General features: G+C 44.5%; 1 protein-coding gene across 3 annotated transcripts in view; it reads right to left on the reverse strand.

Moving 5' to 3' along the window:
* Positions 1-15,151, reverse strand: part of LOC126541240 (leucine-rich repeat flightless-interacting protein 2) — a 53,078-nt gene that overhangs the window by 11,734 nt on the left and 26,193 nt on the right. For 2 of the 3 annotated variants that reach the window (XM_050187934.3, XM_050187936.3), the window contains 3 exons: positions 1,983-2,069; positions 1,827-1,886; positions 430-519 (listed from right to left, as the gene is read on the reverse strand). In XM_050187934.3, coding sequence (XP_050043891.1) covers positions 430-519; positions 1,827-1,886; positions 1,983-2,069 — 237 coding nt within the window. Of the gene's footprint in view, positions 1-429; positions 520-1,826; positions 1,887-1,982; positions 2,070-7,611; positions 7,853-15,151 lie in introns of those variants that run through there. The other variant, XM_055076597.2, reaches the window with a different exon arrangement.

The raw sequence follows: 15,151 nt of genomic DNA on the forward strand, positions 1-15,151 counted from the left end.
TATCTACAACAGCCTTCTCACTGTGCTTACGATACTTTCAGTTAATGATCCATGCTGGTCAGCACTTGTAGGCAGTTTCATTTTGCGAAGATGACTAGTTCGTTTTCATATAGCATTCTTACTGCAATAAAGGTAAAAGCAAAGTTCATTGTAAGCTTTGTCTTTATTTTTGTGCAAATTCTTGGGAGGCAGGAAATGTGTAGCTATTATGAGTATATGCGGCACTGTCACTTATCCAAATAATTACTAGTGTGAAACATAGTTCATCAACACAGTGCAAGAACATGAGCATATATTTCATCGATTCTTTTTGTCCTAGAGAAAGATACATGAAAGGGATATCAATGCTACTCAGCTAAGGTCACACTGCACACTTCCAATGTTGCATGCAAAAGAAAGAGAGATTGCCATGATTGGCTGCACGTATACCCTGATGTCGCGGCCATCGAGACCATCGGTCGAGTCCTCGCTGCTTCTCCGAGACCCGGAGTAAGAGGAGCCCGAGGTGAAGGGGCGGCCCTGCACAGAATAAATGTGTCACTGCAACAATATTGATAAATGATCATAACAGGTGCATTGGGAGGCAGACGAGGTACACAGAAATTTAGAAGGAAACTATCTGTGTAACGCGTGAACTAGTACCGGCTGAATGGGTGAACAACTTCTTGGCAACGATAGTGTCTAGGGTCCAATTTACAGCCACTGAATTGAATGGCACCACATAAAGCTATCTCGTTTATACTGCGTCAGTGAACATCACAGAACTGATTGGTACAGACAGAGTCAATTCAGAAACAGACTAGCACAAGCATTGAGGTAAACGCACAAATGATGGTCCCATCTTGCTAAGGGCTGCACCGATTACGACTCAAGGACAACCTGATGCAGCGAGAGTGTCTTGCGCAGGTTATGGATCCCTGATAACGCTGATAACACAACAAGAAACCCCATATCTGTCACATGTAGAGCACTGGATACAAAGGCCATTCCAGATGAGACTAGGCTGGAATGTGCTTCCTTTCAAGCCGCGCACACAGTTGTTCTAAATATACATCCCCAACCTACGGTTCAACTATAGTCACAAACACAGAAAATTCAGGTGAATAAGGCAAGCAATGGCCCTTGTTAAGATAATGCTTATTAGTGTCTCAATACAGAAAATAGTGGCACAAAGGTAGACAAAACAAAGTCAGGTTTGCGTCTTGTTGCAGAAAATAAACAATCTATACTAGCTGAAGTTCTATGAAAATTCCCATCCTCTAAGTTTAAATGAAATCATACACGAATCAGAAATGTACACATCTCAGTTGATGAGAAACTACTGCACAAGTTTTGAGAAAATGCCAGACAACAAAACCTTCTGATGCAGAGTTCTATTAAAGAACTGTTCCCAGTCTTACCTACAGGCTAAGAAGAGGACCCACACAATTTGTAAATGGCTGATGGCAACGAAATATCAACAGTACTGCTAATGTTTTGCATAACATGCACTGCTGGCATCAGCCCGATTATACAGCATCTTGTATGGGACTGCACTGGCCTGCAGGTCAAAAGAAACCTGGACCCTCGTATCGCTTCCTTAGAAGACTAGATCTGCCCTAGGAATAGTCCATATGCAAAAGAGATTGATACTCTTTTCCTGGCGGGAGTTTACACATTCAGCTGCAGGAGACCACTGGATGTGAAGTGTATGTGTGCACGTTTTCTATTACCCAGTCACTCTAGTCAAACTGTGGCCACAGTACCACCATTATATCTAGTAAGATGGTATAAATAAATAAATAAATCACAGATACACAACCACTGACATGGCTGCCACAGCTTACCTCTCTTGAAATGCGCATGGGTCGCACAGGCTCTGGGCCACTCTCAGAGTGCTCGTCATTCTGAAATCGCAAAGGGATGGGAGGAGATGGTATGTTGAGTGCCAGAAAGAATCAGTAATAAGGGATAAATAAGCATACACTGGTAGCAGCACATACCTCACGGGCCTGCTTCTCGAGCTCGCGGAGCCGTATTGCCCTGGCCTCGGCTCGGGCCTGCCTGCGCTGTGCTAGTCGGGCCTCCGCCTGCAGCACACAATCAAAACAAGGTCAATACAAAGCACAGCAGGACAGAGGATGTTTCATTTTGCAACACAAAGTCTACAGCTATCACAAATGTTCCAAATGTGTAGCTTTGCTCCTTTCAAGGTGAACACTGCCTGTTCCTTTCTGGTACCTACATTAACTGGCCTGACAAAAACATGAAATAATGGTTGTGAGGTGCCAGCTCCTAATCTGAGAATGTTTTCACCCTGAATGTGACATTGTGTCTCTGGAGGAATTTCTAAAACAAGCGCCTAAAGATCACAACACTCCAAGCATAAGTTCCTGAAAAAGGTCATAACAGCATATCGATGATCTTTGCTTATGCAACAAGTTGGTAGCTTCGTTTAGGAGACTGATGTTCTTGCAACAATGAGAAAGACAGGCACGTGAGCACTTGAATTATGTCTCTCAAATGCACTGAAATAAAATCTGCTGTTCAATTTAGCAAACACTTTTACTAGTCTGCAGCACACTGCACAGCTGATGGCAAAAAAGTTTAGATTGTGACTAGCTAATCCACCAACTGTTAACACTAAGCATGTCCCAGAAAAGTCACATCATGCCAGTGGATTTTGTTATGAAGAATCTCAGATGTCAGCATTTCAGATGTCATCTAGAATTGTAAGATAAATGAAACAACTATGACAACAGCCTATGGTCATAAGAGTAAATAGCTTCAGAATAAAAAGAGTGATAGTGCCACTTCTTCTGGCAAGGGCGTCAAAACACATGCAGGAGACAATGCCTGGAGATCAGTGCAGGTGAACAGGGTTAGGGAGCTACTCTATGCAGGTTGTTCTATGCAACTTTTTATTACTGCTCTGCGAATGAAACGGGATAAATAAATGGTGAAGTTAATAAACCCATACATAAACAAGTATTCTATAGGACACAGGAAGTCCAAACTATGTATCATTGAGATCTGCAACATGAGAGGATAAAAGAAGTACTACTACTGCAAGCCTGGAGCTAAGAATCAATCTGCAGTACCTATGTGACAACAGTAGTACCCTGCTAAATTTGAGATTCCACACCTAGAGACTTTGTTACTGATAGTACCAGGCATAAGCAAAAAATGGATCCGATAACACTCTAGCAATGGCCCACTATAAAGAAAGATAAAATCAGTCTTATATGAAGGAAATATGACGATCTTAGCTTAAGCATGGAGAATATGACAGCCACATGCTAAAAAATACAACTCTTAAGAGATTATATATGAATTGAATGGTGAATAATGAAACACGCAGAACAAAAACTTTAAAAGGTTTTCTAGTTAAACCATAACAATGGACTATATCCATTTAAATCACAATTTCCTTAGATAAGTACTGTCATAAATCTCCAGTGTTATCCAGACCTAAACCTAACAACGAAAGACATCTCCAAAACAGCTCTTACATTTCGACAGACAGTGCCATTACTATTTGCACAGGGTAGTGTGTTATACCATAAAGCATCGAATACTATTTACACTGTCAATTCCATTCACAAGAGCTCTTCAAATTAAAAATAAAGGTATATTTTTTCTTTCGGATACACTGACTTGGTAACTAATACGTAGAAAAGATATATCTCTGGTGAACACTAAGGAGGTTTAAAAAACTTGCTGAAGCGGAGCTGACGTCTCAAGAGAGAAGCCGGAGTGCCGCCATCTTACCATAGGCACAAAAAAAACAAATACGTTAGCGAATAGCGGGCAATATACGAAGCACTTTTTTCCTAGTCCTTGCTATTTATAATGTTTCATTTTGCCGTACAGATATCATTCGACTTTCTTTCTGTCACTGGTTCTATAAGGAAGCCTTAACGTCTCGTCAAATTTTATGGCACATCATGATACAAATACACAGCTAAACGTGACATTTTAGTCAGAAACCACAAGCTTGTATCTACCAATAAGTCTAGCATTGAAAATAATTGACCGAAACGAAGCGAGTTGTGATCAGATTTCATCTGTCATGGCCCTCTTTCAGAGTAGCAGTACATATAGGCAAACTCTGGCTTCACCTGTGCTGATAAGAAACTGAGGTGGCTGCCACTCCAGCAATTTTTTTAAACCTCCTTGATCACCACCAATGAGACAGTTATTAATACATCTTTGGTGAACATTAGGAACACCTGGACAGGTTATGGATTGCAGTGAACCTTTCATTAGAAAGAAAGCTCATGCACAAATTATGCAAATACATGTGAAACATAGAAATGCGTCTTTAAAGTAAACCTTGCACCAATGGAAATAACATTTAATTAGGAAGAATATCCTCCATTTTCCAGAAAGGAAAGGTATAAAGTGTAGTTGTTAGAGTGCATTAAAAGAACAGAATTTGCACGTCAAATTAGAGATAATGCAAGATTGTTACCTCGGTTGTAGTTAACAATCTGCTTACCTGCTTCTTACTTACAAAACTAATTTCAATATCAATGTCTCTCAGAAACTATATTTGAGAAAGCAGAGGCACAGAAGGAAAGCAGTGCAGTTCTGTGGGCAGAGCTTATAAATTTATATTTGTGCTTTTAATGTTGTAGACTTAATACCTTTTTTTTTATTTGCACAAATTTTTGCAAAAGCTTCCGGGGCCTAAATCAAGGATACACTTTCAGTTGTCCCTAGAGCTCAATATTCCCTTAAGAGTGCAACAAATTGCATTTTATTTGATTAAGCAGCTGCCAAATTGTAGCATTTATACGGTTCACATTTATTAGGAAAGAAAGGGCACAAGCTCACGCTTTTGCGTTTAAGGCGGGATGGTAGGGTAAATAGACAAAAAAAAAATTGATTTTTTTTTATTTCGTTACTGAAAAAGAACACACACTGTGTGGAGTAAAACTGTGCAGTGGCAAGCGCAGCAAGGCTCGAAGCCATCTATAAATGGCAGCAAGAACCGTGCCTTCTGGTATTTAAAAATAAACATAAAATGACATTTTTCTGAAAATCACTTTTCTGAAATTTTTCGAACTTTGGTGTACCTTTTCTGGAAAGTTATCCAACCCATTACGCTGAAATTTTCTCAGATTATACTGAAATCCCTTGCAATCTTTTAATTGCAAAACCTCTTCTATAGCTCAGGTCATGTCAGGGGTGAGGCAGGGCTCAGTTCTCGGGCCGCTCTTATTCATCATATGTTAATGACATTATTGAAGTAGCCAGAAACACACAAGTGAAAATACATCTCTACGCAGATGACTGCGTGATCTATTCTAACATTTGTACTCTTCGTGATCAAGAAGTGCTTAACAATGTATTTTCATTGTTTTCAGACTGGAGTAACAGATGGCAGATGAGCATTAACTTCAGCAAAACTGTGGCAATGACTTTTACTAACAAGAAACAGCCCCTAAAATTCACGTACAGCACTCAAGGGTACAGTGCTACCGAAGTTAATGAGTTCGAATACCTTGGACTTACTTTCGCAACTAACCTTAGTTGCCATAATCTTATCAATATAGTCTGCTCTAAAGTGCTGCAGAAATTAGGGTGCCTACAACGAACTTTAAAACACGGCACTAAGAGTGCAAGCTTACGGCCTATATATCACTTATTAGGCCTGTTTTAGAGTATGCTTCTGTAGTGTGGTTGCTTCATCGCATAAAGGATACTTCCAAATTAGAATCCATTCAGAAAAAAGCTGTTAGATTTATCTATGGCCATTACGCCCGTATGTTTTCATCTTCATCCCACGCACACGCTTTATCACTGGACCCATTGTCGTTTCGTCGCACATGTGACCGCCTAATCCTGCTGCACAGAATTGTACACGGATCGACTAACATAGAAGCGTCTATCTTGCTAATCACACCTACAGTGCGAGTAACCCGACGTACTCACCCATTAAACATAAATCCCTTTGTTCCAAGAATAGATTGTTTTAGGTTTTCTTTTTTTCCACACACTGTTAAATTATGGAATAACTTAGATGGTTCTCTGCGTTTATTGCCAACTAATTAATTTCAGAAAGAACTGCCTAACCATGTTAGTTGACATATTTCTGTTCATAAGTTATGTAACCCACCTCTGCTATGTCTCTAAATGAGATAGCAGTATTTGTAAATAAATAAATAAATAAATAAATAAATAAATAAATAAATACATAAATAAATAAATAGTCTGAACCTAGAACTTTGAAAAATTGTTTGAGTTATAATTCTGGAAAAAAAATTTGAAAAGTCTTTCTCACAGTACGTGACAAGTGAGGGCAATATATTTTTTCTCTCGTGAGATGACAGTAGAAACCCAATTTTTTGTTTTGGTGCGGATTAAAGCCGCTATCTGGAATTATTGTGCAAGATTTCACAGTCATACTACTTTTTGTTTCTGAGAAAAGGTACATTTAATTTTACACCCCAGCCCAAAATTTGGTTCTCAAATAAAAATAAAATAAAAAAGGATACGGCGAAAAAAATTACACCAAGTGAAGGCGAAAATCATTCTTATTCAACATGCAAGATTTCAAAATTAAGTGTGGAACAGTTGTTGAGATACACAGCTGAAACCAAGATGACCCATTTACCCTACCATACTCCCTTAAGAATACACAGTTGCGAATAGTGCTGGCTCAATGCCCTAGGTGTGGCAATGTTAGGTTTGGCTAGTTCCCTGCAGTTTCAGTCCATATGCACCATCCGCTTCAGCTATAATGGGAGCATTTTTTGCTTATGTATTCAGTGAAGTTAAAGTTAACGTGCTCATGAAATGACTAATGCATTTGTGCGACAATTTTTACACTTTTTGTCTCTGTAGTGCCTATGCAGATACATTCAGGCTATCAGTTTTCTCTCACAAAAATTTCCGAAAAGCATGAATAAACAAGAAAAGCAAATGAACAATTAAGTTTAGAATGTCAACTCAGTAATAAAAAGCAACATCTGTACAATTCTGTTCACAATTATGCAACCTGCATATACTGGACCATCCAAAGCAGACAGTATAAGTTATATAACCTTCTGAACTAAACCAACAATTGGTGAATGGGACTTTTGCAGAAATCACATAAGCAACATAAAAATTTAATGTCAACCGTAAACTGATACATTATATTTGCCTGCTTTTGATGAGATAACAAGCCCAGGTTAAAAGATTGTGATATCCATTTATAGAATTTAAGTAGCGTTGCAATATGCTTTTGTTATTATTTATAAATTTTCGATATTGTTAAAAAGTATTTTTCAGCTCTTCCAACGGTCTGCAGTTTTTTGTCTCACTCTCTCTCTCAAGACCAACAAGCTTCATTCAGTTCGGTTCAGCCTGCTTCACAGGTATCTGAGTAGGGGTATCAAAGTTTGCAAAAGACTTGGCCTTCTCTTAAACCTCAATACAGCACTTTTTTTTAAAGAAAACGTCCATGTTATAAAGCTAGAAAAGACGACCGCACTTCTACACTTCCTCGGAATACCAAATGTGGTTGGCACGAGGGAAGCCTACAGAGGCGGGACACAAGCGTTCGATGACAAGCCAAAACACGAACTATACATGGCTACTTGCTTTAGCCGCAGTTCGAACAAAGCAAAATGAGCCTCATACCCATGCTCAACGTTCCTTGGCTCGCAGTGTCCGCAATGCATGCACCACCTAGACGAACGTCGTCGCTCTGCTCGTATCGGGAGGAGACGAGCACAGCAGAAGAGCTCGCAGCGTGACCTTGACCCGAAACTATAGGCTCGGCGAGCGCGCTAAGTCGACTGCGCTGGCTCGTCGGTCAGAGCGCGCGCGCAGGTCTTTGCGGCGTTCCCGGGACAAGGGGCGGAAGCGCTCCCCCGGAAAGCCGCCCGCTACCCGCGCCCGGGGCAGGAAGCCTCGCTTGTGATTGTTCGTTGTTCCACGCACACGTGCAGCGCGAGGTGTTCGGTTGTGTACATGCTTCCGTCACGCGGTGTCAGCAACGCGACAGGCGCGCTGCTGCGTTAGCTGCGAAGCGGCTGGATGGGGACGCGGTGGAACGCTTCCACGGCCGCGCGCGTTGCACCGTCAAGCACCGAGCATGGAGCGAAAAGGCACCCTAGCAACGCGGCGACCCTGGGCCATCTCAGCTTGTTTCCGTGCGACTGCATTACGACGACGACGCAGATATTTTATATATATATATATATATATATATATATATATATATATATATATATATATATATATATATATATATATATATATAGTAACGCGGGCAAAACGGCGCCCGCGCTGTCTCTGCGTCACCGCGCAATTCGCTCGAGTTTCCATGTTAGGCGCATTCAGCGCACGTCGGCATTCGTTGCGCGAAAAGGCGAGAAACAACGGGAAATGCGTCCGTTACAGACGGCAGGTGCGAAGAACGGCTGCCTGCAGCAGCAGCAGCGGAGGCTTCGCGAACTGGCCACGCACCCGCGGAGCAGTGGCTCTATACCACTACCACTGTGGTGTTTTCCCCTCCCCCCGTTCTTTTCCAGGCTTTCACTGTTATTCAGACAAAGTCACAGTGACAACACAGCGTGCCTCTTCTGTATGGCACGCCTTCTAAGTACTCAGTCATTCACTAATTAGGCCATATGTGAAATTCCGCAAGCAGGCTTTCTCGTGCCCATCTAACTTGCCGTAACCAAGACGGCCAACTTCCTTCCTTCTATAGTTCATTCTGTTGAAGCTGAAAGACGCGTTTCAAAAGCTTAAACGGTATGACGGACGGACGGACGGATCTATCTATCTATCTATCTCTGCCTGTCGGTCTGTCTGTCCACACACACACAAACGCGCGTGCGCCAGTTCCAGTTCCAGTCCGAAGTCTCCGATCTTGGTTAAGGCCACACGAGATTCGAGGAGAAGTGCACTTGCACTATTTCCGAATCTTGTCTCTTCTTCCCAGCGAGCCGGATTGGATGCCGCACTGAGTCATTGTCAACGACTTCGAAACCTAGTGCAGGTTCTACACCGTTCATTCTGGCAACGTTTGACAACTCCGGTCGAAGTTCTGTTCTCGGGACTTTCCGTGACATCAGTAACGTACAGGTGCATCGAAATAAACGTTCGGCAAGAGGTCCCAAACCAAGGCGGCAATAACAGTAGTAATTGATGGGGTTTAACGTAAGAAGATAAGGCGACATGAGCGCTCAGGGTGCCAGAAGAACCGGTGACCATAGCGCCACCTCCGGTTTTTTCATTCATGTGGTTCATTTCATGGTGCCCACTGTTGCCTACATTCTCGTGTTTTGGTGCTAGTGCGCTACGCGTGCGTACTTGCGTGCGTGTGTACTGTATCATCATCACACCTTAAGTAGAACGCCAAGCCTGCTGCCAGGCTAACTTCTACAAGCCATTAAACTCTCTTATCTATCTCTCTTGCTTTCTGCGAGATACTGGTCGGCGTACGCGGTTTCTTTGCGATACATTCTCGGAATATACAAGCTTTGTAGACAACGGGTAAGCTACGTGGTGCGGGCGGTCAGTGTTCAAGAACCTATAGTCCGAGGCTAGTGGTCTGGGACGACGCAGCGGCAGCTTCCCGAGTACTAACAGCTTGGAAGACCGCATCTGCAAGATATGACATCTTCTTGTCCCCCTCATATACATAAGAAACAAAAGAATACTATATCGATGCCGACTTATGCGCCAGAAGGCAACGTTCGATCCACAAAAGTGAAAACGTGCGCTAGAATAGAGAGTTTTAGAATAGGGGCCCCAATATTTTGGGGCCCCAAAGAGCTTTGCGGATGTTAGCGTTGGGGCACGCTGGAGTGAAGAGTTTTAGAATAGGGCTTTGCGTTTGCAGATAGCGTCTTGCGCTGACAGCGCCACTACGGCGTCTAAGAAAAACGATAAAAAATAATTAAATAAAATATACCGTCTTATGATATGAATACTAATTTTGACTTGCGTGTATTCGCGTTTAATTACAATTTAGAGGTTATTCTTCAAGCAGCAAACAATTAGTTGTGCTTAGTTTGGAGCAACAAAACCAACTTTACGTGCCTTCACCAGCCAAGCTTAGCCGCGTTAGGCCTACGAGCCATAAAATCCACACTCGAATTCGGAATCAGCGGCGTCTAATGAATCAATCTTCATAACAGACGCTAGTTGAGAGAAAGCGATAACTGCAGTCACTTCTCCTAGCTTGCGAACTTCACGCATTACCGCGAATCGAACCCAGTTTGGTGCTAGGTTAGAGCCGTCGCTTCGATGGGTGCCGCCATGTTTGTTGACGCAAAGCTTTTGGGAACGCTATTTGAGCTCCCGCTAAATCGGCGAAATAGCGTTCCCAACGCAAAACCCAAACGCAGTTTGCGTCTCGCGCATGCGCAGTGGCTTCGACGCTATTTCTTTGGGGCCCCAAAACGTTTGGGGCCCCTATTCTAAAACTCTCTAATGTTGCCAAACGAATCGCCTGTTGCATGCGGTGCAAATGCAAGGTGCACGCGCACAGCTGTAGCCCCCCTCCCCCTGCCGCACTGGCACGCTATCGTCACCGCCTATCGGCGCAATGCAAAGCTACACAGCTGCATTCAAGCATGAAGCATTGGACAATGTCGCGGTCTTGTCGACAAGCCCGCGCGCTGAGAGAGAGAGAGAGAGAGAGAAAGCACGCTATCGCATGTTTTCGCGCCCGCTGCAGCGACAGCCGCACGTCGTCGTCTTCCAACTGATGGGCGACGACGAAAGTCGAGGAGGTGCCGGTTTGCGCTCCCCGTGCCACTATATACGCATGTAGCAGCAGGTCCCGCAAGCCCACTGTACATACGCGCGGCGAAGCTTGCCCTCGCCACCCGCCTGCGGCTGGCTCTGGCTGGAACCCGGGGCTCCGACGGTGCGCCGGCCCTCGGAGCGCTTGCGACACTTCGACCCTGGATCGACTCCAAGCTGCCCCGGGGCAGCGGGAGCAAACTCCCTCCCGCCGCTTAGTGTCGTCGCGACTTTGATCTTGGCACCAGTGCATCTATCGCGCGCGCGTGCGGCCCCTGCCCGTCCGTCATGGTTGACGGTGACTCAACACGGTAGGCGTCTGTATGCGCGGCGAGGTGCGTTTTGGCGGCGGCGCGCTGTTGCGAGGTAGGAATGCAGCGTGACACTCCAGCGCCATCATTCCTTCGCGTGCCCCGTGCCAAACGCTTGTACGGAGCGCGGGAATTCGCATTTCCTGTCCTAAGAGACAGAGCACGAATCGTAATGATAGAGTACGAATCAATGCAATACCTGAAAACTCTATAGGCACATACGAATAAACGAAATGCATACAATGTCGCGTAGGTAAGCCTATAATCTTCTTGTCGATTCACGGAACAGACAATTGCTTATTCAGTCCGCCGCCGTCCTGGCGCGACGCGGCTAGGTGGCATCCCCGAAAGAAACGTGATGCGACTGTGGGTCGCGCCCTCTTTCACAGGCCGTGATTCAGTGCCTGCACGTCGAGCTTCTCCCGCGCAGTAAATCATCAGCTTGGATATATAGTGGTGACATCCAGTAATCAGCCCTACAACAAAAATGTAAAACCCTTGACACGTCCTTCAAGGTAGAATGCCGCACAAAATGCCCTTGGCACACCCTTATTTTCTGCAGTGTTAAGAAAACAGTTCGTAATAACTTCGGCGGAAAACACTCATACTGCACCTTTAAGCATTCAAGAGCCTACGATGGGAATACGCCGCAGGTTACACCTCTCAAGGACCTAAGGGTGTTTTATTTTGTCAATGCAGTAAAACTGGCATTGACAATGCAAAATTATTTCTGTAAATCTATCTTGAGAAACTGCTCAATTAACAATTGTGTGTTGCTCACTAACACACAAAGCCATGCAGGATATAGTTTCGCAAATGTCCTCCGATGACCGTTTATTCGTGCAAAACACATATAGACAGGCGCTCACAGCTCCGATCGGTGCCCTGAACGTAAAGGCATAAATATCTGAGAAGAGTGTTTGCCTAAGCTCGTTCGTTGCACATTATAGCAAGAAGGATCTCGAGCAGAAAACAGTGTGACGAGGACAGAAAGGAAGACGTCACACCGCGGGACTAGCAACTGAATGTTTAATGCTCATTTTGACACTTTTTGTAGCACGAGACGCCCAATGCAGTGCCCTTTGTTCTTGGCATAAATACAGATTGGATAGCTCTTACTACGTCTCGCAAAGTGGGCTGCAACTAATGCTACTCATCTGCTTGCTGTTTGCTGGTCTCGTGCTCGAAGTGGGCTGCTACTTGTCATGCGTTTGCTGGTCATGTGTGCCCTGTTTTGCTATGTGCTATCACTCTCGTTACGGCCATTATAAATTCGCGGCTCTTAAGGTACACGCTTACGCCAACGTGCAAATTTGGCCGCATAGTAACTTTAAATTTATTTAATAAACATTCAACCAAAAGGTAGTTTATTCACGGATGATGATGACAGCTAATTATCTTCTTAAGATTGTTTTTTATTTTTACCTGAAGGGCGTAATCTTGCGGTACACGATTTGGAAATCTGACGTCGCTAAGGGTGTAGTTTTGTTAAGTACACCCTCCACAAGAGCGTTTATATACGCAAAACACTGATTTTGAAGTGGGTGTAAAGAGTGAGTGCACTCTTAGAAAAATTTACACCCTTTGGGGCGTATCTTGTCCCACAACGATAATCGTCATCTGTCTTGCCCGCGTTTCCTTTCTTTAACGCTGCGAGCCCGGTACTTCCCAGTCACGAACGACATGCGCGTTATCAGTGTGACGCAGCATTCTCTACAGGAAAGTAGCGAGCGCCGAGTTTCAAGAAAGGAAACGCAAGCAAGGCAGATGACGATTATTGTTGTGGGACAAATATACACCCCAAAGGGTGCAACCGTTTTAAGAGTGTGAGACACAGAAACACCCTTATTGGTGTAAATTGGTTCATGGTGTATTTTCACGATTTTGGTGTTCTTTCCTGGCGGTTTCAGTTTTGGCCTATTTTCGAGTGCAGCAAAAGTCTTCCTTTATTTTTTTTTTTTAATTATTCAACAATTAACCACTGGCTCGGACAAATGCTGCCGAAACCTATGCCGTGGCTACAAGGTGAAGCGGGAAATTCAAGCGACGACAAAAACAACCGACTCCTACGCGTGCACGTCCAACATGTCGTCTTGTTTACGCGGCTTTAAAACTTTTAGAGTCGAAAGGGAGGGCTTGCCGCAGTCTATCGCTGGACGAGCTCGATAAGGCAAACGCCGCCGGGTACAACCGGGAGACAAGTATTCGCAGCACTGACGCGCTGCGCTCAGGACAGGCGGCGGCCCACGGCTACGCATGCCGTACGTCTTCCCTTCCGGCTCAGGGTTCGCCAGAGAGCCATAATTACGTGCACCCTTGCCAATGTTGGAGCTCCAGCAGCGGACCGATTTGGTATAGCGGGTCGAAATATCATAGCACTATCGCAACCTTCCGATGCCTAATATCGCAACCTTGTAATCTAGCGACCCTGTTTCGATGAAGCGCCTGAAAGACACGCTTGTTTTTGGAAGCACAGAATTTTTTTTTTTCAGAGGCTGGCAGGCGCGTATACGCTTGAAAGTCTCCGTCGCTCATGTGCGTGGGTGGAGGTTCCATTCTTCGGAGCCACTATCACTTCCCTCTAGCACGCTGCACGTAACAAATGAAACGGAGAAGCTGCAGCAACCGCGGATGACTAGGAAAGGCGGCCGAGACACGCACGCGAGCGCCGAGCCCTCTCGTTCCCGCCGGGGTATTTTGGAACTCTGTCTTGAGACAGCGCGCGCGCCTGCTTTTCTTTCTCCTCGGCGCAGTTCAAACGGGTGCTTAGCGAAAAGAAGCTCAACACACACACAACGCATACACGTAAGCATCTCACGAAGAAAAAGCGAAAACATGCGGTTTCAAAACGCGGGCCCTGGTTGACTCAACGCTGCGAAACATCGAACAAGTCGAAACACCGTCGACCGAAAGAGCCAGCCAAGCAACTCTTGCGGACGGGACTCCCATTTTGCTTTTCTTTCTGCATCGGGGTCTGCCAAGGCAAGCTCACAAAATGAATCAACGGGGCAATAGATCAGAAGGCTTAAGAAGGAGAAGTTTACAAATAAGCCTGCTCTCTCTTTCTATCTCGGCCATTCTTTTTTACGTGCACGAGCAGAGGGTTCCGCAACGGCGCCATACTGCCTCAGCATCCCGAGCCAGACGAACCGCGCCCACCGACGAGCATAAATCTCCACGTATGGATGTAGATGGAGCCGACGCGGAGGCGTTGTAAATATTTCCAGTGAAAGCGACGAACCCCCGTCATGCGCGACGCAGCTCGGCAATAATAAGCGCCCACGCGCACAAGCGTCAGTCAAAGCTCCGCGGAAATACAGGTCCGAAAATCACGAGGGAGAACTGGTGGCGCCATCTCGCGGCGCTAAGCTGTACCACAGAACACGACCAATAGTGATTCTGCCGTGACGGACTATTTTCCGCTTTGCTGCCGGCGCAAGGTCAACAGCAGCAACATAATCAATAATGCATACAGGATGTTTCACGCAATTTGGGCCAAACCTTAAGAATATGCAAATGCCACGTAGCTGCACAGAACTAATAAGGTAATGCTGCTTGCCATCGCTTGGAGATACTCAGATAATTTCTGCATTACGCCTAATTAGATAATTAGTCGTAATCAATTAATCAACATCTCAAATATTTTACTTAAATTTCACGTTCCGAAAAACACTTTTTATGTAGCACGTATTGAGCAACAGAAAGCGGTATCGGGAGTATTTTCATGTTGCTCTACAATGTTTTCCTTTACACTTCTAATCTAATTATAATATCTGATACGTTTATTAGCTAATTAAGACTAATTATCTAATTATGGGAATGCAAAATAAATATTCTTCAAGCGACGGCAAATGACATTACATTGGTCCTGTGCAGCTACGTGGCATTTGCATATGTTTAAAGTTTGGCTCAAGTTACGCGAAACGCCTTGTATAGAGGCGCCTTATTTTTTTTTCTGCGCGAGACACAGACGCGCACACATACAGTTTGAACGCTTTGCAGTTACGCAAAGCATGTCACAATATGTCGCCGCTAGAGCTGATGCTACTGTCGACGTTTCTAGCATTCCGTAATGGTATTCAACCCGAAATATGAAGCAAAATTTGTGA

This window comes from Dermacentor andersoni, chromosome 2 (genome assembly GCF_023375885.2).
Source record: "Dermacentor andersoni chromosome 2, qqDerAnde1_hic_scaffold, whole genome shotgun sequence".
NCBI classification, from domain to species: Eukaryota; Metazoa; Arthropoda; class Arachnida; order Ixodida; family Ixodidae; genus Dermacentor; species Dermacentor andersoni.